The sequence below is a fragment of the Electrona antarctica genome, assembly GCF_951216825.1.
Source record: "Electrona antarctica genome assembly, chromosome: 14".
NCBI lineage: Eukaryota > Metazoa > Chordata > Actinopteri > Myctophiformes > Myctophidae > Electrona > Electrona antarctica.
In genome coordinates, this window is record NC_136795.1 from 4,603,573 (window position 1) to 4,628,556 (window position 24,984).

A 24,984-nucleotide genomic window follows, 5' to 3' on the forward strand; every position below is an offset into this window, starting at 1 on the left:
TGTGTGTGTGTGTGTGTGTGTGTGTGTGTGTGTGTGTGTGTGTGTGTGTGTGTGTGTGTGTGTGTGCGTGTGCGTGTGCGTGTGTGTGTGCGCGTGTGCGTGTGCGCGCGTGCGGGAAAAATCCTCAAAATTAAAAAAGCTGTGAACAGGAAATAAAATAGACATTAGGCCTGTCTCAATGCTCTCTGATGTGAAATTGCACAAACATGGATCAATGAAAACTTGGACAATTGATTGTTGAGGAAGTAATCTAAAATGCATTTAGTGCTAATAATTCAATATAAATGCACAAAGGGTTTTATTAAGGGCATTTGTATGAATATCAGAAAATCAGGCCATTTTAAAAGACTCTTCACTAGGCCTACTTAACTGGCAAAGTATAGAAGTGATGGTCTGTCTTGCACTTTAATCTTTAATGACACATTCATGTACACTGTATATATAGCTTTATGAATGAGAAAAGCTAAGAAACATTATAGCATATAAGTACCCACCCACCCAAGTACATTTTAGGGTAGAGAGTGCCTAGTAATCACACAGCCAAGATTACTAGACATGCGAATCCCTTGACTCCTTCAAAACCGCTCTCAAAGGGCACCTACGGAAGGCTGCAATTCGAAACTGGCCCCCGTAAAATCTGAATCCCTTTTTACCTCCATTATGATGAATTCCTGTTCTGTTCTTTGTCTATATAGAAGTGTCTATTTGTACGTCTCTAAATGTTTTGATGAATTGAACATGGTGGACCCTCTTGTAAACAAGTGTAATGCTTAATTGGGTCGTCCACTCACAGTTAACAGCCTTTGTATTGAGTTTGTGCTTGAAATGTACTGTAATTCTGCAAACTGTTAATAAATATTTCAATCAATCAAAAAAACAACTAGTGGCCATACAGTAGGCCTACGACCAATTTGTTCTTTAGTCCTGTATCATAGCATTGTTGACACCAGCAGTATACAATAATACATTTTACTTTCAGTTCCCACCTGTTTTCTTTTATGCCCCCTGAATCTCTTTTACAAACAGATTCATTATAGTTTGTAACAAGTAAGTAGTTTGCAAATATTTAATATTTGTTTCCAATACATTTTTATTAAGATCAACCATTTATAGCCAATTTCATGTTCAGACTTTTTAAATACATACAGCACATTGATGGATAATATCCATCTGAACAAGAATCTGTGTAGCAATATACAGTACTGACAGTAATCATGAATTATGAACTATGAATAAATGAATGAATAATGAATACATTAATACAACAATACTTGACAATGTTTTAGTCCATGTTATCTTAAGATAATTTCAACAATTGATCGGGTGAACAGCAATAGTTGAAACGGCAGAATTCAATCTAGAGCTCTCTTCCTAGCAGATCTTAAAAGAGGTGAGTCTGAAGTCTCCTCTAACTCTGACGTAGCTGATGATGTCCATGCCTTCACGGTTGGGGAACTGAACTTCCTCTCCATCCGGAAGCTCCACTTCAAACATGTCTCCAGTCAGCTTCACAACAATCTAGAGGGAAAAGAAATGTTGATAGTCATTTTATTGTTCAACGTCAGACATTATTCCCCAGTATCTTTACAGTAGACCTTTGTGGCACGACTGAAATTCAACTACAAAAGTGTGGGGAACCGTTTCCAAGTAGGTCCAAAACTATAGAAAATATAGGAAATAAAACAACAGTGATTAAGAACACTAGTTTCTCGGGCAGCATTATGTGCATTATGTGGCTCAGGGATAGAGTGGCTGGATGGTTCTGGCTCCCCCAGAGTTAGTGTCGAAGTGTCCTTGAGCAAGACACTGAACCCCTAATTGCTCCTGATGTGCTGGTTGGTGCCTTGCATGGTTTCCGCCGCCATCGGTGTATGAATGTGCATGTGTGAATGTAATGCACAATCTATGTAAAGCGCCTTGGATAAAGGCGCTATATAAATGCACCATTTACCATTTTACAATTACAAGTGATATTACAATTCCCAGTGTTCCTGGCTGCAACCCTATAGTGCCTTTCATGACGTAAATTCTCCTTTCATTGTCAATGGGAATTTAATGTTTGTGTAGGACGAAAATAGACGACTTGCTCAGACACATGACGTAAATTCTCCATTCATTGTCAATGGGAATTTCATGTTTGTGTAAGACAAAAATCTACACACATAGCAGAATATAATACACATGATGCGCAAATGTACGTCATTATCAATGCCAATAGGTTGAATTAAACACCCATTTAGAAAGACATCACTACTTCATGTTGTGTTAAAACTCCTGCAGTATTTTCTAATAGTTTGCCCCATACATCCAACATATGTCAATATTGTCTCACCTTCACTTCAGAACCCCTCTGTAAAGGGTTGTGTGTTTCCCTCTCCTCATCACCCCAGCATCCATCCGTCTTTGAGTTGCACACGAGCACAGAACCATCTTCATCGTCATGGAAACGAGGGTTAAAGTGCAGCGCCAGTTCATCTGCCTCACAGCCCAGGTCAATCTGGAACCTGGGTCGAGAATAATATAAAAGAATAATATAAAACTAGAAAAAGTGCCCCTCGGGGCACAGGTCTCCACCAAGCCAGGTCAGGTTGTGGCCTCCTGGTGGCGCTATAATAGGCCAATGTGAAAAGGGTGCCATTTCTTCATACGCCTTTGATGGCAATTGGATGATTTGAGGCATTTTGTTCCAAAAATGTGTTTTGCAAAAATCAACCTGTTGGTGGCGCTATAACAGGCCAATGTGAAAAGGGTGGGATGTATTCCTCAGCCTAGTAAGAAAATGTGTGAAAGATTTCACGTAAATTGCACGCTGCGTTCATGATTTGAGGCTTTTGTTCAAAACGGGGCAATCTTGCAAACTGTGAAAGCCAATTATAGCCAATTAGGATGGAATATGGAATATCGGACAGATCCGACTTGAGCACATGACTATAGAGATACTGTGTAACGATTTGTGAGATTTTTAGACAGAATCTGAAGGAGTAATATCAAAAAATGTGTTTTACAAAAGTCGGCCTCCTGGTGGCGCTATAAAAGGCAGATGCGGAAAATGCAGGTCAAAGGTTTGTCCTTGGCCTCTAGGGAGTGTGCATGCAACGTTTCACGCAGATCGGTGCAGTTTTAGGTAAAAAATGTGAAAAGCTGCCTCATGGTGGCGCTATAACAGGCCGTTCTGGAAAATGTGGGGCAGAGGTTCATCGTTGGCATCCAGGGAGTGTGTGTGCAAAGTTTGGCATCGACCGGGTTAACGGTGCCAGAGATTAGCTGGTAACAGACGGACGGAAGGACGGACACACACACACACGGACGGAGTGCAAAACATACTCTCTCCCCATGCCTTCGGCCTGGTGGAGACAATAAACCTCACAAGTTAACGCATTGCAATAGAGGGTATGCACGTGACATCATCATCAAACCCGGAAGTTATGCAGGAATGCCTACTGAGTGGCAAACTACTTTCTGGCCTTGACAGCCCATATGCATCCAAACCGAAAAGTCCCATCTGATTGCATTAAACAACATTAAACAATGTTAAACTCACTTTGCCTGTTGCTTTGCCACTCGATGTGCCATTCACTTTAAGCATGCGCATATACAGGGACAAATGTGACCGAGCCTGGCAAAATGGTCAAAGAACCCTGCAGCCAGTTGTATGCTGATGGGCTGGGTCAACAGCTGACCATGATAAGAATGTTTACACTGAGGTTCCATTTAAACAATTAAATCCCTCTGTTAATCTACCCACAGGGCCACAGCGTTAATCTTTGTCCAGCCCTAGTTTATCACAGGAGATCAACAGGTGTGAGGCTCGAAAGCCTAATCTGGGCCTCGGGCCGTTCTCTGTGTGTGTGTGTGTGTGTGTGTGTGTGTGTGTGTGTGTGTGTGTGTGTGTGTGTGTGTGTGTGTGTGTGTGTGTGTGTGTGTGTGTGTGTGTGTGTGTGTGTGTGTGTGTGTGTGTGTGTGTGTGTGTGTGTGTGTGTGTGTGACACAGCTTGGCCTGTTGTAGCGCCACCATGAGGCTGATTTGAAAACTGTCAAGTGGCATTTTTTCCTCAGCCTAGTGGGAATATGCATGCACAGTTTCACCGAAATCGGACGCTGCGTTGAGTAGTTGTGGCGATTTGTACAAAACGGGTACCAAGCGGGCTACTCCTGAAAAGTTTAGAAGCCAATCGTAGGCAATGAAGGTGGATTACATGACTATGGAGAGCATGTGTACCGATTTGCGTGAAATTTGGATAACATCTGAAGGAGTAATATTAGAAAATGTGTTTTACATATGTCGGCCTCTGGTGGCGCTATAAAGAGCAGATGTGAAAAAATCCAGGCAAAGGTTTTTCCTTGGCCTCTAGGGAGTTGGCATACAAAGTTATCCACAAATCCGTGCAGTTGGAGGTAAAAACACTTTTCGGCCAGTTATAGCGCCACCATGAGGCTGAGTTGAAAATGTTCACGTGGCATTTCTTCCTCGGCCTAGTGGGAATGTGCGTGCGCAATTTCACGGAAATCACACAATGTGTTCATGATTTGCAGCATTTTGTTTGACACTGAACACTCCTGCGAACTTTAGAAGCCAATCTTAGCCAATCAGGATGGAGTCTGAGAAATCTGAAAGACCCGTTTGGTTGAATGGCTCTAGAGAGACTGTGTAACAATTTGCGTGATGTTTGGACAAAATCTGTAGGTGTACTGTCCAAAAACTTGTTTTGCACAAAGCGGCCTCCTGGTGGCGCTATAACAGGCCGTTCTGGAAATTTTGGGGCAGAGGTTCATCGTTGACATCCAGGGAGTGTGTGTGCAAAATGTGGCATCGACCGGGTTAACAGTGCCGGAGATTAGCTGTTCACAGACGGACACACGGACGGACACACGGACGGACACACGGACGGACGGACGGAGTGCAAAACATACTCTCTCCCCATGCCTTCGGCCTGGTGGAGACAAATATATACAATAATAATAGACTAAAAAGTATTTGTAGTGGTATTAGTGATTGGAATGAGGAGTAGGTGCACATATCATATTCCACCAGTTAATATATATATATATAGGCCTAGGCCTACACTACAGCATAGGTCTGTACAGTGTAATTATACTGTGCAGATTTTTTTAAAATAAAGTAGGCTACCTGTGAAATTCAACATTGCTCATGATTTACAGGTAACCACTGCTGCTTCAAACCACAACTCTTCGAAGAGACATCAACAATACCGTATATTCCCGGCCCTGAGCGTGAATCGTTAAATGTATTTGCATGAAGCAGTAGGTTTACCTGTCAGCATCATGTAAAATCTGGCCCTTCAGTTTCAGCTGATCTCCAGCTCTCAGGGCCACATTCTTCAGTTCAAGTTCCTGAAATACACAAATTAAACTGCAGTTCAAAGTTTCTTCAGTAGCCTAATAATTGTAATGTCTTCAATTGTTAATTTGGATCATCATCAGTGTTGTTTTCGTCGACTAAAACTATGACGAAAAATTGTTCGTCGAAAATGTTTTTTCACTGACGAAAACTAAATGGAAACTAAATGAAAACGAAGCTATGGTCATGGTGACTAAAACTATGATATATATAATATACTGTCAATTTTGTCAACAAATAAAAACTAGACTAAAATGTTAGGAAGGGACTAGTGGACAAAATATCTAGTATAAGTCCAGTATAAGTCATTTTATTCATTGTATTCTTGCTGAAAATAGCCGATCTACAAACTCACAACGCGTCGCGCTGCGATGCGTTGTGAGCATGTAGATCGGCTATTTTCAGCAAGTGTAAAATCAGCCATTACGACGGCATCAAGGCCCGCCAAAATACATTTTAGTCGACTAAATCAATTGTAGATTTAGTCGACAAAAACTAGACTAAACACTAAAACATTCCAGGTGACTAAAATGTGACTATAAAACTAAATGAAAATGTTTCAAGAGACTATGGCGAAAACTAAAATAGAAATTTGCTGCCAAATTAAACAACACTGATCATCATCATCACCATTATATGTATAGGGAAGTTCAGTTGCAGTAGCATTTACAACTAGCACACATTTCTACTTATTATTGTGTGCACAATAATAGCACACAATCATCCTCACATACTGTCTTCTGTCAATATTCCATTAAGTAACACAGATTAAAAGTCAAGGCAGTCAAACATACCATGCTCATGTTACTTCTTGGGATAGTTGAGAATAATCCTGAAACCAAAAAAAATGATAATTGTTAACAAACGCAAACTTAAAAACCTCAAAACGGTGGTCAGAGTGACCAGAGGCCGGTATCGGCTACTTTAGTAGACCTTTGAGAAAAGAAGAATGCCCAGGGACGGATTAACCCCCAACGATGAGGCCCCTGGGCCAATCTTTTTTTTGGGCCCCCCCCATAGCGCACATGCATTTTTGTAATCATATTTTTTACCTAAATTTAATACAATCAACAGCCAATGAAGGGCCCCAGGGCCCCTTGTCAGGGCCTCAAACCCAAAACCACGCGGTCCTGTTTCCCCGAAGGACCCCTGAGGGCCAAGGGCCCAGGCCTCACCGGCCCAATGGCTAGTTTGGCCCTGAGTATAGGCCACGTGACGTGACTGTTCATCATGTAATCTATTTAAAAGGTAACAAAGCACCATTCACTCGCAGCAGTTTCCCTCACAATGTAAACATTGATGGATGTTCTGCCTTGACCAATGAGTAATCTGTGTAAACAGTGTGAGATGTTAATATTATTTACAGCCTTTTCAATGCTTCTGCCAAAGTTGGATTAAAATTTGATGAATGCTTGAACAATTAAAGGACCACTTCACCACTTTTCACCAAAGCAAAGCAAAGCAAAGCAAAGTTCTTTGTTTACCCAGGGAAGTGGACTAAGCTTGAGATGCTTGTTTACAGCCACACCCTGCTCATAGAACATTTCATGGTAGGGGTTCAATGCCTTGCTCAAGGGCACTTCAGCGGTGGTAATTTGAACGTGCCGGTCCGGGGATTCGAACTGGTGACCTTCCGGTATCAAGACCGCTCCGCAAACCGTTCGGCCACCGCTGCCCCTGCCTTCATATAATTAAGCAATATTAAACGAGAGGGCGTTCTATATCGTCATTAATTAATGTTCTTGATAAAATGCCACCATTTTTTCCCCAACTTGATCTGTCTCATGGGAGGGCTGTGGGCAAACCTGTCCACCAATTACATCATCGATGGGGAATCAAAGTTTATATAAACTGCAGGCTTTAAGATAATAAAAATCTAAATATTTATTTTTTAAATCTTATTATTATTATTTGTTAAATCTGCCTAACGATGATGTGGGCGGGTTTCTGAACTGCCCACAGCCCTCCTATATGAGACAGTATCATTTATTTATTTATCATTTCATTTATTTTATCAGAAAACTGTCCCTGATGTCATCGCTAGGGACACAGGCATCAGTAAGCAGGAACTGGGGATGGCAATGAAGGACCGGGAAAGTCTGGCGTGATGTTATGAAATCCATGATCTCGACCGTGGTCGAAAAATGATGATGATGATGATGATTTTATCATGAACATTTGTGAGGAGCAATCATATGAAGATAAGTTGAAAAGTGGTGAAGTGGTCCTTTAAGCTTTTAATTTGCATCATTGTATGCCTCTCTCTCCAACTTCCGCTGAGTTACCGGAAGTGACGACGGAAAGTAAACAGATGTGTCCTGGATGGATGTGTTAGACAGAGGAAGACAATCCACAAATGAAACATTTGCTAAATAAAAAAGGAACATTTCTGATCAAAACAAGCGTTCTTATGCATGTCAAGGGACATTTGTACGAGAGTAACTGTTTCCCCTTCTTTCAAAGGTAAGACCCACGTCTTCGTATTCCTATTTGTATGTATTATTCATCTCCAAATACACCTGCTGCTGCTACTGTCTCGGCTAATTAGCTAGCAGGCTAGCCGTGTACAACGTCACCGTTTGGAGGGTCTTCTGTTAATACCACACAGCGACAGAGCTACAACTAACGTATTTTCATTTAGCTACATCAGTTCCATACACATGCTTTCTATCTATTAATTATTAAGTTAAACTTGTTAATTATTCAAACTGGCTAACGTCAGTACTGTTGCTGTCTGTTACCAGCTGTTTGGTGGTCCTTTAATTCTGCAGCAGCCAGCCTCCTATCTAACACTCTGTAACTCACTGGCTGTCCAGAAACAATGCTATCAAGTCAGCTAAATCCACTGTCTCTGCTGCTCTCGGGAGTTACATAGGGTGACCAGATCCAAACTGTTTTGATTGATTGATTGAAATATTTATTAACACTTTGCAGAATTACAGTACATTTCAAGCACACACTCAATACAAAGGCTGTTAACTGTGAGTGGACGACCCAATTAAGCATTACACTTGTTTACAAGAGGGTCCACCATGTTCAATTCATCAAAACATTTAGAGACGTACAAAAAGACACTTCTATATAGACAAAGAACAGAACAGGAATTCATCATAATGGAGGTAAAAAGGGAAAAGAAACATACAGTGAGGGAAAAAAAGGGGGAAGGGCGGTGGTGGGGGATTCAGATTTTACGGGGGCCAGTTTCGAATTGCAGCCATCCTTAGGTGCCCTTTGAGAGCGGAAATTTGTTCATTTGAGGGACAGAAGTATCGCTTTGTGTGGGACAGGACAGGGTTAGCAACTTATTACTTCAATTCCTTGATGTCATATTGTTATTAAACCCCTCTGATGTCTCACATTTTGTTATAAAATGAAAATTGTGGTCATGGGTGGTATAGACCGACTTAGCTGTAGCCTAGGGGATATTTCTCATTATTTTAACAGGCTTAAAAACACATCTTGCAGGGAAAGAGAGAATGAGAGAGAGCTTTACAACCGAAAGCCAACTACTAGGGCATGTGTGCCTGCCAGTTACAATGTGGGACAGGGTCTCAGTTTTTGGGACAGCTAAAAAGTCTTGGAAATGAGGGACTGTCCCACAAAAAGGGGGACATCTGGTAATAATTTCCATTTGTAGTGTACACTCAGTTACATTTAACTCCCGAGAGGGTACACTACACATGGAAGTTATGTTTTAATTGTTTGATGATTTATTAACAGTTTGCAGAATTACAGTACATTTCAAGCACAACTCAATACAAAGAGGTGTGCTTGAAAGCTGACATTATTGGTGGAACCCAATAATGTCATACATTTCTTTTTTTAATCTCTTGGAGATGCACACCCTTAAAAGTAGTATTATTATATTATATCTCCCCCTTTCTATATAATGTCATTGTTCAGGACTTTGATTGTAATTTGAACCCATGTCAATATCAGGTTCCACGAGGACGGGGTGACGCTGGCCTGATATGTTCACAGACATGGACTATGAGTTGGAAGAAGACAAGTTGTAAGTTAGAATGTTGTCACTTTGAAAGTTTTATGTTCTATTAGGGGGTGTTTCTTTGTTTGTTTTGAATTACTTAGCACTAAGCTATACACTGACACCACGCTAGACAGGAACGCCCAAATACGTCACATCCGGTTTTAGCTTGGGGTAAGAATTTTCTATGGCTGCCAATGCAAGTTGGTCCAATCCTTAATCACATACGGACAAACATCTATGCCGATGCTATCTAACTTGCGGAGGTAGCGTGCCTTGTCCACGGGCAACAGATCTTTCAACGTATGGCATTGCAAATACGTTTGATAATCGCTACTCTGCTCAATATTGTTTTGAAAATGCCGCAAATTGCATTGCAGTGAATGAGCGCAAATCACAACTTCCCCCGTTTGTGGGCGGAGTCACAGTTTGAGGCGCTGTTTACGCGCCGTGGTGTCAGTGTATTAGGGGTGTTTCTCTGTTTGTTTTGAATGACTTTGCACTAAGCTATAAGAATCATTGCCACAGTAACATTTTCAATGCACTGTATTTGTTGTATATTTGGGACAGTATCTGGTACGGTCGCCCCTAAACCATCTCGCCACACCATTATTTGTTGTATATTTGGGACGGTATCGGGTACGGTCGCCCCTAAACCATCTGGTATCGGGTACGGTCGCCCATCTCGCCCCACCATTATTCCCGCCGACCTCACGCCGACCGCTCGGTGCCGCGGTTCTTGTATTCTTTATTTTGTTTAACTGAGAATAAGGTTGGAAATAAGTTTAGGGTTAGGCATAGTGTACTGGGGTTAAGTTTAGGTATAGTTTTACTGAGGTTAAGGTTAGGAATAAGGTTAGGTTTAACCGTTTAAGCATAATTTACTTGGGTTACTTTAGGTATACCAGGCCGCGCAGTTCCGCCGGCTGTACACCCGGGGGCGAGTTGGTAAAGGGGCGACTCGTCTGGTATTCTTTGGGACATAGAGTGAAATTAATTGCATTGAGTGTGAAGCCTATTATTTTTTATTTGTATGCCTCATCATCATACAGTTAGCCTCAAGTATCAGTTTTCATCAGTCGTCACTGTCATGTTTTTCACTTGAAGATACGGTTGTACCACAAAGTGTAAATATAAAAATGGGTTTAACCCATTCTGGGCGGGAACCCCTTTTGGTGTTCGCATTATGTTATGCTTTAGCTATTGAAAAATAGCAGATCTACAAGCTCATAGCGCGCCACCGAGTGGCGCGCTACAAGCTTGTAACCGTCTGCTATTTTTGAAAAATCGAAGAACGACTGACATAGAAACATAGCTTTTTCAGAAAACTGTCGGGATGTAGAAGACATTTTTAGAATGGGGATGATTTAATGGTGTCTCCTCTGAAGGGGGATACCGACAGTACCTGGAACTGTCACTCTGAAGAAGGATGCTCAGAACCTGATAGGGATCAGCATTGGGGGTGGGGCACAGTACTGCCCCTGTCTCTACATTGTACAGGTAGGTACATGTAGACTGATTTCATGACACGAAAGTGTTGTTTTTGGCAGCACATTTAGAATTTAGTTTTAGTCATAGTCCCTTGAATAATTTTTATTTAGTTTTAGTCACATTTTAGTCACCCGGAATGTTTTAGTGTTAGTCTAGTTTTAGTCGACTAAAGATCATAATATTTTCGTCTATTTTCAGCATGCAACTAATTGTAAAATGACTTATACTGGGTCTCTTGTCCACTAGAAATTGTCAGTATATTTAGTCTTAGTTTTAGTCATCATAGCTTAGTTGTCATTTAGTTTCCATTTAGTTTTCATCAGTGGAAAAAAGGACGAACATTTTTCGTCTTAGTTTTAGTCGACGAAAACAACACTGCATAAGTCCTATCTGATTGCATTAAACAATGTTAAACTCACTTTGTCTGTCGCTTTGCCACTCGATTTGCCATTCACTTTATGCATGCGCATACCCTCTATTACAAATAATGTACCAGCTTTACTAGACATATTGAACTAGGACACAAAACAACTGCACCCATATTTGGCACCATAGTCTCCTGGCGGTAAATCCAGGTGTGATTTGGTGAAGCGAAAAATCTTATCATTTGCAGTCTTATGGGATATGCTTATTTCTATTGCCCCGCAGGTCTTTGACAATACCCCTGCAGCCCTGGAGGGGTCACTGGCGGCCGGCGATGAAATTACAGGGGTGAATGGCAAGCCTGTGAAGGGAAAGACTAAGGTGGAGGTGGCCAAGATGATTCAAGCTGTACAGGTATACCGTAATGGAGGATGGAGAAATATATGGCTGTCATTAACACATTTAGGCCTGATGTCAAAATAAATAAAAAGTCTTCTGAAAGAATATAATATTCAAAGATTCTTGCCACATTTTCAAGATTTTTCAAAAATAGCAGACCTACAAGCTCGTAGCGCGCCACTCGGTGGCGCGCTATGAGCTTGTAGTTCTGCTATTTTTCAATAGCTAAAGTATAACATAATGCTTAGTTAAAACACCAAAAGGGGTTCCCGCCCAGAATGGGTTAACACATTTTACCAGGCTATTGCTAAATATCTCTCCTTTGAAAACATATCAACTTTTACATATGTAACCTATAACAATTACAATAACATTAGTGTGCTCGCCTTAGTGACTCTGAGCCCCCAATTAAAGCCATTGTGTAGCCAAGTGTTGAGTTGGTTGGAGAATCTGGTCTCCAGCTGTTAACTGAGATGGGTTGGTAGGGCATTCACTTCTAGTCATTTTTACTAGTTGACTAGTTGCCTAGTTTACTAGTCGACTAGTTGTTTAACTACCTATTATGTAGGTATATCTTTTTTTTTGGGGGGGAATAAATATTTGTACATTGAAAAACTGTGTACATGGTGACTATAACTATAATCTACCTGATCTTGAGGCCTACCAAATCTCTTATCAACTAGTCAACTAGTACCAACAAGGTCGACTAGTGGATTTACTAGTTGCTTAATGCCCTATGGGTTGGTAACACCAGCCACCAGCCAAATGGTGATGCATACATTTTTGTGGCAGGTTCAGTTTGTCCACTCAATCTAACACGTAAATCTTGCTTGGTAAGCAACTGTTGCCTGGAGATTATTTTCTATTCTACAAACCAAATTAGCTGAATCAATGTGAAATGTTTGTTTTTTGGAAGCCATGTGCCAATGGATGAAATATTTCATTTTCTACCCTTTTTGAGTGATTATTTCATGTACTGTAGTGCAGTGGTTGAGTGGTTCCCAAACTTTGTCATGTCAAGGACCCCCAAATTGACACTAATTAGCCCACGGACCCCTTGCAAAGATATGCCAAATGGACCCGTTATGCACACTCAGAGTTACAGACGCATAAGGGTCCGTTTGGTTCCAAGCTATTATTTAGCTGGGGACCCCCTGGAACTCCCTCAAGGACCCCTGGGGGTCACTGCTGTAGTGTATATGTACAGTATGTCATGTGTTATGTAATGTTGGCTGCTGTACAGTACATTGTCAATGAAAAAACAAAAACAAGTTACAGTACTTACAGATTACTTCAGTATATGGAAGGTACGTCCTGTAATGTATGTCACCGACCTCACTTAATTTGTGGTGTGAGTCCCACCATCAGACTGTGCAGAAGAGGGACATTGCTCACATAACAAGCCCCCTTCCCCACTACAGAAATGGGGACAATAGATGGTAGCATCATGTGACATACTGGCACCAATGCGGTGGCTGTGTTGTTTTTGGACTCTATTGTGAGCCCACAGGAAGTTCCGTGACTCCCCCTACAGTGGATTAGAATGAGGGTCCAGTTTAGGAATTAAAGGATTAGATTGTGTCATTGTTGTCCAACCATTGCAAAGACTGCGTGTGGAATTTACTCCCACTATTAGTTGCAAGGTGTGCAAATTACTACAAATTACCCGTGTTTTTCTTTTTTAAATACAGTGATCTCCACTTTGATGATGTAACTATAATAATGATTATATAGGTTTATAACATTTTATTGTGTTAACCCATTTTGGGCGGGAACCCCCTTTTGGTGTTAGCATTATGTTATGCTTTAGCTATTGAAAAATAGCAGATCTACAAGCTCATAGCGCGCCACCGAGTGGTGCGCTACGAGCTTGTAGGTCTGCTATTTTTGAAAAATCGAAGAACCACTGACATAGAAACATAGCTTTTTCAGAAAACTGTCAGGATGTAGAAGGCATTTTTAGAATCTGATCTCAGGTCAAAATGGGTTAATTTGTTCATATACACTTGTATCTGTATTCTGTTACTATGATAATTAGGTTTTATTGTATATGGTTCTACAGGGAGAAGCAACAATCCACTACAACAAACTTCAGGCAGACCCCAAACAGGGGAAGTCTCTGGATATAGGTAACTGCTCCAATAAGGAATAGATGGGGAGTAATACCAACAATTGTTTAGCTTTACATATTATTTGCACTGAACAATTATTTAATAATCCTCCTGCAAAATACAGCTGGATGGCTCGATCGAGGATGACCTAGAGCAGGGGTGGGCAACTGGCGGCCCGGGGGCCACATGCGGCCCCCACCTTCACTAAATGTGGCCCTCCGGTTAATGTCAGAATACTGATATAATATTGGTTTCAGCTGTTTACAATTCCACAACATGCAAACATGACCCGCTTTAATTACTTCAGTCTAAATTAGTAGCTCATTGCTCAACACAAGTATAATTAAAGGCATTTGAAATGACATAAAAATGTACATTTTTAGGATTCCAATTTGAATATAGCAAAAATAGCCGATCTACAAGCTCAAAACGCGTCGCACTGCAACGTTTTGAGCTTGTAGATCAGCTATTTTTGCTACGACAGTAATATATGGCCCTAGGGAGTGATTGTGGAAATATAGTGGCCCTCTCCATCCTCAAAGTTGCCCACCCCTGACCTAGAGAGAGAGAGAGAGAGAGATATTAACTTTAGTGCAGTGTCCACCCATTGTCAATATAATAAGCACTTTCATTATTAAGAGCCAGTTAAAACACCATGAATGTGTTCTTTCCTTGTTTGTTTCAGTGCTGAAGAAAGTAAAGCACCGCCTAGTGGAGAACATGAGCTCAGGCACCGCAGATGCTCTTGGACTCAGCAGAGCCATTCTGTGCAATGGTTAGAGAGTGGCCTTTTTGGGATTTATATACTGTGTGTACGACATATATAGATAAATATATAGATAACTAATTGGAGTTCATACATCAATTTAGATTGTGTAGTAAAGGATATAACAGTGATTTCACTTAATTCAAATATCACTTATTTTTTCTTATTTTTTGGATAATCCTCCCTACTATAAAGTGTGCTGACCATATAAGGAGTTCCTCCCTGTCCCCAGTGAGCCACTGGAGTAAAAAAAACCTAGTTTCGGTTTGGGCTTTGGGTGGCAAAGCCTTCATCCAATCAGGATGAGAGGGGCCTTCCTCCAATCATGATTGAGTGGGGCGGGCCTTGGTGCACGTGCTGTTGGTCTGTTGTACTTCCCCCACTGTAGAGCGTGTATACGTGCACATCTTGTTACCGGGGTGGACCGGGGTTTTTTCCAAATCACCCAAATCACTGAATGCTCCTTTAAGATCTAAAGTTTTTAAAACACTTGCATATCTTATTGTTAATCTGTACCTTTCTTTGCAGATGGATTGGTTAAGAGACTGGAGGAGCTGGAGAAGACAGCAGAGCTTTACAAAGGTCTTAAACTGCTCATGGTTGCCTTGCAGTACTTTACATTTTTTGTCGGTGCTCATTAGGATCATGGCAGAAAGTGAACTTTGTCCTTTTCCCACCAGCCACAGTGGCTGCAAAAATTCACCATGGACCACGGCCGCTCTACCTCCTGAGAGCCACTGCCGCCCTGTAGTACCTGATAGACTCCAACGTTAAACCTGCATTTAGCTGTTGCTCTTAATTTACTGCCCTGGTTAGATAGATAGATAGATAGATAGATAGATAGATTTTATTTCGGTCCGTACAGGAAAAAGGATTACATACAGACATATATACATTAATATCCACTAATAACTAGTGGTACCGAAAAGGTGAAGGCAGAAGCCGAAGCTTATTGCGCCTACCCTTTATGAACATAACTCAAATTACACTAATCAGAGAATGTTGTCAGACATAGATTTCATTAAAGAAAAAAAAAACGACAAGGTTCTGGCCATTGATTGTGAGAAATCTAAGAAATCTAAGCCGGACTTAGATATGGCCTATATTATGAAAAAAAAAAAAGTTTTTAAATAGGAAGAACAAAACAAAGACAAAGATACATAACAAAGGTTTAACTAAACATTTGATTTTGGGTAAAATCACAGGGGTCAATCACAATGGAACTAGGGAAATATGTATTCGACGCCTCATACCATGTGGCTATAGTTACCATCCAGAAACGGAGTAACATCTGTTTGGATACTATTGGAATAACGGAATCAGAATAACTAGACTGTATTTGAATTGACCAATTGACCTTGGACCTATATGGTACGCAATGCTGTAACTGCACAAATAAGATATAACTTATATTTTTTCTTTCTCTTTGCTTTCTTTAAAGGGCTGATGGAGCACACCAAGAGACTGCTCAGAGCCTTTTTTGAGCTCTCCCAAACTCACAGAGGTGTGTTGCATGATGATGTCACCCCATCTTTTTCTACCCTAGTATAGATTAGTTCAATGATAATAATTTGTCACATGTCCCAATTATAACTAATTTACATTTTAGTCCACCGTAAATGCAATTCTTATAATATTGAGGATAGAATATGCCATGTTGATACGGTATCAAGCACAAAACTTGAAAGATATCATATATATTAAGTGAACATTAGGGCCAAGGGTTCTAAATCACTTAAGATTCATCCACCAACCACCAAGGTTTACAGCAAATTACCTTAGCAGTCCAGCAAGTTAAGTTTTCGAGATAAGTATTGGACTGCCCGACCAACATCGGCATACTTAAGAGTGTCCAAAATGAATTGGACACTTTCATGCCTCTGGAAAATCACACTTGTTTGGTTGATGTTTCACCATCATTCTAATTATTTCAGCGTTTGGGGATGTGTTCTCGGTTATCGGCGTACGGGAACCCCAGGCTCAGGCCAGTGAAGCTTTTGTGAAGTTTGCTGAGGCACACCGCAACATCGAGAAATATGGCATTCAGCTCCTGAAGACCATCAAGCCTGTGAGTGTAGAACATTTAATACTTAATGTTTACTTAAGCACTCTGTTTATAAAATACAGTATGTGAAATGATTTAGGTTTTGATCTGTTTGGACTGAAATATTCGACGTCCTCGAGGAAATATAATATATTTGCTTTGTAAATTTGGTCCTATTTTGCTATACAGTACATAATCCATCTGAGATCAGATCTCTTCAATGCAGCGTGAAGGTTGTGAAGGTTGTGTGTGGCACCTTTTGTAGTTGGTTAGATAGCACACAATGCATAATAGTAAATAGTAAATGGTGCATTTATATAGCGCCTTTATCCAAGGCGCTTTACATAGATTGTGCATTACATTCACCCATTCATTCATACACCGATTGCGGCGGAAGCCATGCAAGGTACCAACCAGCACATCGGGAGCAATTTGGGGTTCAGTGTCTTGCCCAAGGACACTTCGACATGTAGACAGGAGGAGCCGGGATTCGAACCGCCGACCCATGGATCATTGGACGACCTGCTCTACCTCCTGAGCCACAGTCGCGCCAATAGATAGCCAACCAATAGAATAACTTCACCTGTTGCTGTTCCTCTCCCACTTTTATCTGTAAAATCAAATGGCAGTGAAAACTATGTTCTGTCACACTTATTATTTATATTGTGTGCTATTCTGTTGAACAGATGCTTCATGACCTGAACACGTACCTTCACAAGGCCATACCAGACACCAAGCTCACCATCCGCAAGTACCTGGATGTCAAGTTTGAATATCTAGTGAGGACACGTCACCGTGCACAAAATTCATATTTTTAATACATCTGAAATGGTTAACGTTTTTTTCATTATGAAATGACGGCAACGTGTTGTATAGGTTTACTGTTACACAAGTTAAATATTGCTTTGGCCGATTACAGTACTCGTTCCCTTGTGTTTTTCAGTCATACTGCCTGAAGGTGAAGGAGATGGATGATGAGGAGTACAGTTGCATTGTGAGTAGCCGTGACTGAGACCGTCAGAGTTTAACTTTCCTGTTCTACCGCCTAAGCGTGTCCAAACAGAAACGGGATCATGTCCAACATAAAGCCCGGCCCACACCATTGCAACTCCTTGCAACATGCAAGTACTTGCAACCATTATGCCCAATGGGAGTTGCGAATAGTTGCTTTGGTGCGGTCTGGCCCTTTTCTAACCCTTTTTCACACTTTTAGACCATATCCATGGTCATCATATGGGCATACCTAACAATGGATGCCAATAAAATGTGAAAATTCTCATTTTTGTGTGTTTTTATATCAAAAGTCCATACAAAAATATGTTTTATTACTTCCTGAAAACGAAAACGTGCTGCGTGATGACGTGTCGAGGCCAACATCGATAAAAGCCAATAAAAATGAAGCTCACCAGTTTAATTCCCCATATCTCCGCATCCGTCCAGCACAGGCTGCACAGCTGCTACTGATTACAGAAATCTTCCGTTTTTATTCCCATTCAAGATAACATCCAGAGGGTATATTACTCGGTTTCAACTTAATCAGGCCGACATCAAACGCCTCCATATTGTAAGTATCCTCATCAATACTTAAGCCCTGGTCATGATTCTGTTTGTTCCCTCAGGCCATGGGAGAGCCCATGTATCGTGTCCTGGTCATGATTCTGTTTGTTCCCTCAGGCCATGGGAGAGCCCATGTATCGTGTCCTGGTCATGATTCTGTTTGTTCCCTCAGGCCATGGGAGAGCCCATGTATCGTGTCCTGGTCATGATTCTGGTTGTTCCCTCAGGCCATGGGAGAGCCCATGTATCGTGTCCTGGTCATGATTCTGTTTGTTCCCTCAGGCCATGGGATAGCCCATGTATTGTGTCCTGGTCATGATTCTGTTTGTTCCCTCAGGCCATGGGAGAGCCCATGTATCGTGTCCTGGTCATGATTCTGTTTGTTCCCTCAGGCCATGGGAGAGCCCATGTATCGTGTCCTGGTCATGATTCTGTTTGTTCCCTCAGGCCATGGGAGAGCCCATGTATCGTGTCCTGGTCATGATTCAGTTTGTTCCCTCAGGTCATGGGAGAGCCCATGTATCGTGTCCTGGTCATGATTCTGTTTGTTCCCTCAGGCCATGGGAGAGCCCATGTATCGTGTCAGTACTGGCAACTACGAGTACCGTCTGGTTCTGCGGTGTAGACAGGAAGCTCGGGCACGCTTTGCCAAGATGAGGAAGGACGTGCTGGAGAAGATAGAACTTCTGGATCAGAAACATGGTCTGTTCATTTCATCTCTCCTCACTTTATATCACTTTCTTTTTAATTCCCTCGCCCTGTAGAGCGTCGCAGTCCCGCCTCCTTTCATGACAACGCCAGGCCCAGGCCCGCCTCCTTTCATGACAACGCCAGGCCCAGGCCCGCCTCCTTTCATGACAACGCCAGGCCCAGGCCCGCCTCCTTTCATGACAACGCCAGGCCCAGGCCCGCCTCCTTTCATGACAACGCCAGGCCCAGGAAATAATTCCCAATGCATTTTTTCCCATAGACATTTCAAAAAGTATTTATTTAAAGACCTTTTACGCATCGTACAAAGCCAACTCGAGTCGTGACAAATCATGACAATAAACACAATATTTTGGACCAAACAAATAATTACAAAGAAGAAGAAAAACAAGAAAAAAAAGTGTTGTAACCTGCCGTTTTCTTCTTCTTTCCAATTATTTGTTCGGCCCGAAAAATTGTGTTTGTTATGATTTCTCACAACTCGAGTTGGCTTTGTACAACGCTTAAAAGGTCTTTAAATAAATACTTTTTGAAATGTCTGAGGAAAATGAACGGGGAATCATTTCCTGGGCCCTGGTAGGGGGCGGGACTGTGACGCTCTATTGGCACGGGTAACACAACCTAGGGATTCAAAGAATTTATAAAGCAAGACAAAGTCAACGATAAATATCAAATGAGTTAATTATGTTTGAATTGAAAAGAATATATTCAATTGTTTTGGTTCCCTTCCTGCAGCTCTAGTTTTCACCACAGGGGAGTGATCTTGTCAAGACTACCGACATAAGACTAGAATAAATCACCTTAAAACAATTCTATTCCGTTAGAGTTAATAAATGCAGGGAAAAAAACCATAGCGGTGTAACAATATATATTGTTTTAACAAGAATGGATGTATCTTGTTGGTGATTTGAGGAGAAAACAAACGGCTTTGTTTTTTTATTTTCATTTTGCATGTGCATCACAGTACAGATATTATTATATCCGAGGATAATAATTCCTTTATAATGTATAATTAATTTCATAAATAGCAAGTGGTGTTAGTTCGTCTCGCAGCTGAAGTCATACTAATTTATCTGCATCGACTATATTATAAGTCTGAACAAGATCATTTGTAACTGCACTTTATCCCATTCTGGGCGGGAACCCCTTTTGGTGTTTTAACTAAGCATTATGTAATACTTTAGCTATTGAAAAATAGCAGATCTACAAGCTCATAGCGCGCCACCGAGTGGCGCGCTACGAGCTTGTAGGTCTGCTATTTTTGAAAAATCGTGAAAATGCGGCACAAATCTTTGAATATATATTCTTTCAGAGCGAACTTTTCTTTTTATTTCGACGTCAGGCCTAAATGGGTTATTCAGGGCCAGGCGAAGGGGGCAGCCTTTTAGACAGTAGTTTTTCAACTGAGTCAGCCTGTCACTTCATCACATCTTCTGACTGTTACACACACACACACACACACACACACACACACACACAGACGCACACTCACATCTCCCCCTTTTCTTCCCTCTCCTCCTCCAGTCCAGGACATTGTGTTCCAGCTACAGCGTTTCGTGTCGGGCATGTCGCGCTACTACGACGAGTGCTACGCCGTTCTGAAGGAGGCGGACGTCTTCCCCATCGAGGTGGACCTCTCCCGCACCATGATGAACTACGGCGGCCAGGCCCACGCCTACGCCTACGAGGAGGAGGAGGAGGAGGAGGAGGAGGAAGAGGGCAGTGGAGGAGAGGAAGGAGGGAGCGGTGCAGTCAGACAAGCCGAAAACGGTGCCGAGAACTGCGAGAAGCTCATTGATGATGAGTGACTGATATGAGGGCCGTGTTGGTCGTCTAACTGCTGAAACCCCCTCTTCTCTTGTGAGTTGTACATTGTGTGGCAGATGGAATGGTTAACTATGTCAACACACTGGAGGTTTCCGCCTGGGAAAGCCCTGCTATATCACTGAATCCTGTTTGCACTGGGATGTGTCTCTCAAATAAATACATCTCAGTGATGTACACTACAGTACAATAGACCCATATAATACAAATACTGAAATTAAGTCATAAATTACATATTTGGACGTTACACAGCATTTAAACTTTCTACTTAATTTATATTTTAATAACCATTCATAACAATAGCTTTATCAATCTCTGTTAGTTTTTGTTTCATGGGAAAGTGGTCAGTTTTGGGGCATAGCTGTGCTTCAGACATCGGGTGACTGATTAATGAGAGCCATAGTGCAAGACATTTATCATATTCTAATATGAAGGGTGTGAGTGGGTTCTGAATCATGCAGGGGTGCCCAAAAGGTAGAGAAAAAAGCTAAAGAGTGAAGAGTGAAGAAAAGAAACGATTAAAAAAATAAAAAAAAAATACATTTCTCCCCCTCTATTTCCCATTCCAAGTGCATTTGTCTTATACTGTACAGAATGTAACACAAACTCTACTATTCCGAAGCCCCCTCAGGTACATATTTAAACTATTTTCAGCAATGGTATGATAATTGATTTGGTGGGTAGATCTTGCCGAGCTGGTCATTTTGAAAGTAGCTCTCAAGTCAAAAAGTGTGGGCACCCCTGCTTCAGAGTAACTAGATGAGTGAATGTGTAGTGCCTTTTTCAGTCTATTTTGAATCAAGTCTGAGCTCTGGAGTCTGGACTGTTTTGCATTGTATAAAACACTATGGATTGGCGATACGTTGACATTTAGAATCTTAAGGGTCATCCACAGCAAGCACTATTTACTATATCGTTCACCACCGCGATACCTTCATAGTTCTATTGCTTGGTGTGCATCACATTATTCCTGAGTCTTTGTCACAATCCTGGCAGAAAACAATCGTTATTTGTCCTTAGCTGACCTAAAAAGGGACATTAAGATGACAATTGATGATAATTAAAATAAAGAAACGTTAACATTCTTCTATGAAATATAATAACATCATGAAAATAAGTATTGTGACACCTCCGAAATAATATTCTTGATGAGTGCAATACAACTAAAAACAAAGGTAAAATGTAGGATGGAAACTTATCCTAGTACCGATAAATGTGATACCTGGTAAAAGCAGTGTGCAGAATTTAGCTGTTCGTGGGTGGTTGACTTATTGTGAGGAAAAAACCCATTGGATACAATAGGTATGTGTGATTGGATTCGAGCTGTTTTTGACCAAATGAAGATGATTTTCATTCTGAGCCACACTGATGAAGTGATGTTACATTCCCCCAGTTAAAAGGTTTTCTTATTTTTGGGCTGCATTTAAGCGTTTTATATATCAGTAAAACTGTGGACAAACCATTATATTGTTGGTTGAATAGAATACAAATCTTTTGTCGGAATCGACATATCGGTCTGCTTTGAGGGACTTTTATATAGCGTTAAATATCTATCTATAAATGCACCACGTCTCTGTATACTGTACTGTACGTGTGTACTGTACGTCTGTAATGCACGTAACTCGAGAACTGTTCGCCCCGCCGACTTCAAATTCGACACACGCGTTTCACACCCCTTCACAGGGAGTGCAGTGTCCGGTGTCGAGTCGGTCGGACCCACGGTTGTCCGGAACGTTCCACAAATGGCCTCTGCCCTGGCCGGGCTCTGGACCGGGCCCCTGTCCAGTGTCCATATATGGAGCTGGCCTGTTCTGACCTCACAACACTCCATATTTCCAGATCTTATTTTAATTATATTTAGGACACAAGAAACACTTTCCTGGGGTTTTTATGTGTGTAATGTGTGTTTTTAGATATTTTTGTCATGGCGCCATGTTCATGACCAAAATGTGTCCTGAAAATGTGGTCTCACTTCCTTCCTGGACTACAAGTCACACCTCCCCCTCTCCACAAGGAGGGGAAGTGCCCAAGGATGGCTAGTCAAACACACAGACTTCATTATTTTTCTGGCCATATGGGTGCAAATTTCAAATTGTGCTACTGTTGTCTACTACTGTATAATTTAAATGCTATTAACATTGAGTGACTGCAGTTTCTTTCAGCTGTGAAATGTCCCTTTCATTGACTAAGTAGCCTATAGAGCAGGGGTCCTCAACTAGAAATGCTGAAGGTCCACTAATCATTTTTGAAAAAAACTAAGGTCCGGTCCCATGCCACGCAGCGCGGGCCACGCAGCGGCCAACGGAGAGCGGGGCTCTGTATTTTTAGTACAGTCGCACCAAGGCAATCCCCTCCCAACCAACCAATCCTGGGGAGTATGGAAATAAAATGTTTCACAAATATTCCCCTCCAAAAATTCACAGCAAATGAGAGGTATTGTGTTGAGGCAGGGTCCACAGAGAGGTGGTCCGCGGTCCGGTCGTGGACCGCGGCCCGCCTATTGAGGACCCCTGCTATAGGGTTTAAGTGGTACATTTTCCTCTTAATGTTGAAATATTTGAATTAGACAAGATAATGATTCCAGCTTGCCACTTGGGTGCAGCGTCATCATATCAGGTACCTGTATGTGTGGGAAGGAACTCTGTTTAGGTTTAAAGTCCCTTGTGAGGTTAAATGGAGTTTAAGTTACGGTAATACAAAGGGAAAAAAAAGCTAAAAACATTTTATTTTGAGCTAACTCTTAATATTTTCACAAAAACAGTCGTTTAGGTGAAAATGTGAAGAGTAGCATGCCCAGAAGTATCTGTTATTGTTGACTTGTAGCAGTGCACCACGTTACCTTGTTGTTATGTAGGGAAAACTGATGTTCTTTCTCTTCCACTGGAATGTATTCATTAAAAGGGACATATGTGTGTGTCTAGTTTTGTTTACACATGAGTTCCTAGATTATATTGGTTTAAGTAGACTCGTACTTTTTCACCATCTGAACCTTAACACTACCTATCAAAATATATATTCTTTTTCTTCCCCAGGGGAGGGTGATTATTTAGTTTTGTTTAAATGTGTGCCCAGCAGCTTCATACTGGAGGCTATTTAAAGACCTATTTTACAATGAGGAATAAAGCATGAACAGGATCATTCCTGAAAGCAAAGCAGTAGACCAGAATGTAAATTGAGGAGACAAAATGTATTTTATTAATGTCCTTTTTTCTTTTTTCTTTGTGTTGGATTATTACTAATAGTCGCAAACTATTAGGCTACAATGCTACATTGACTTGAAAGTGTGTGTGTGAATGTGAAAATGCTCTTTATTAAATATTAAATTAAATACAAAATTATCTTGTAAAAGTATTGTTGTTTGTGTGTGCTGTGTGTCATTTTGCATGTGTAACCTTCGTTGACTAACAATCACACTTGGGGAAACTGTGAGTCCTGTTGCACCGTCCTAAATGTTGGAATGGTTCAATGGTTGTTCAAGTAAACCAGCTAGAAAATAAACCCGTTATTGATCCTGTGTGTGGGGGGGGTGTCAGTTTCCAAAGACAGTACAGCAGTTAAAAACAATACAGGACAAGGAGACACAAAAGTAAAGTATACATCATGATGGAGAGACATTCAAGGCAACAACTGTTTATCATATACATGTATTTTCTTCATACAATATACAACATGCAAGACGGGAAACAAGACCGCAAGGAGGACTTTTGGTGCTATCCTTTTAGACGTGTTTGACTATGTTGCTGTTTACATTTCGTAATAAAGTATTCAATCAATCAAAAGCACACACACACACTAAGCTCACAATATAATGTTTCTAAATTCAATGCCAACAGCTGGATTAGGCAAAACACAAATGGATGGTTTATTCCTTCTATGATGTAAATACTAATTCATAGAAAAAAGTTGTAACATTTAAAGCAAAGTAACAATGAATAACTATCAATTTTCTAAGTAAAAAATAAATTCTGTCGGATCAAATAAAAAACAACTGACTTTTTGATAGAAGTTCAGTATTTACTTTCTTTAGTATCAACATTATTCATTTCAACTCGCAAATAATACTCGCTAATTGTCTTCCAAAACTCGTCTTAGAACCTACTTGTTCATCCCAGTACCTATTTTCCTTTTGTTTAATCACCCCTACACATTACGTCAATGTGTAAATTAATTTTAATTTGTCATGTAGGCCTATGCAATATTGTCAACAGTATATATACTGTTGACAATATTGCATAGGCCTACAGTATATATACTTAATACTGTATGTTTGTTTTTAACCTTGCATTAGATTCAAGGTGTTACCATGACGGAAGTCTTTAAAATGTACTACAATCTATTATAGTTCTATGCAATCGGCTGAATTTAAAGAATGTCATT

General features: G+C 41.0%; 2 protein-coding genes and 1 long non-coding RNA gene across 4 annotated transcripts in view; 1 reads left to right on the plus strand and 2 right to left on the minus strand.

Moving 5' to 3' along the window:
• Positions 1 to 16,207, minus strand: part of LOC306937661 — a 37,633-nt gene extending 21,426 nt beyond the window's left edge. The window contains exon 1 of the long non-coding RNA XR_013791632.1: positions 16,069 to 16,207. This is a non-coding gene — a long non-coding RNA (uncharacterized lncRNA). The remainder of the gene's footprint in view (positions 1 to 16,068) is intronic.
• Positions 1,119 to 8,138, minus strand: LOC306937660 (galectin-2-like). The gene is made up of 5 exons (XM_079521557.1): positions 8,101 to 8,138; positions 6,154 to 6,191; positions 5,273 to 5,352; positions 2,333 to 2,504; positions 1,119 to 1,518 (listed from the first exon to the last, which is right to left on the minus strand). The coding sequence occupies exons 2-5, from the start codon at positions 6,160 to 6,162 to the stop codon at positions 1,372 to 1,374; spliced, it is 408 nt and encodes a 135-aa protein (XP_079377683.1). The 5' UTR covers positions 6,163 to 6,191; positions 8,101 to 8,138; the 3' UTR covers positions 1,119 to 1,371.
• On the plus strand, positions 7,630 to 23,958 carry pick1 (protein interacting with prkca 1). Of its 2 annotated transcripts, XR_013791631.1 has the most exons (14): positions 7,630 to 7,822; positions 9,299 to 9,371; positions 10,733 to 10,844; positions 11,484 to 11,612; positions 13,660 to 13,726; positions 14,394 to 14,483; positions 15,003 to 15,056; positions 15,916 to 15,978; positions 16,409 to 16,542; positions 17,205 to 17,297; positions 17,462 to 17,512; positions 18,633 to 18,777; positions 20,308 to 21,070; positions 21,360 to 23,958. XR_013791631.1 is itself a non-coding variant. In XM_079521556.1 (13 exons), exons 2-13 carry the CDS (start codon positions 9,331 to 9,333, stop codon positions 20,589 to 20,591), a joined length of 1,263 nt encoding a protein of 420 aa, XP_079377682.1. In that variant the 5' UTR covers positions 7,630 to 7,822; positions 9,299 to 9,330; the 3' UTR covers positions 20,592 to 23,958. The 2 variants fall into 2 exon arrangements, 1 of the variants encoding a protein (XP_079377682.1); XM_079521556.1 differs by having other exon boundaries at positions 20,308 to 23,958.
• Positions 23,959 to 24,984: the final 1,026 nt, after the last annotated feature.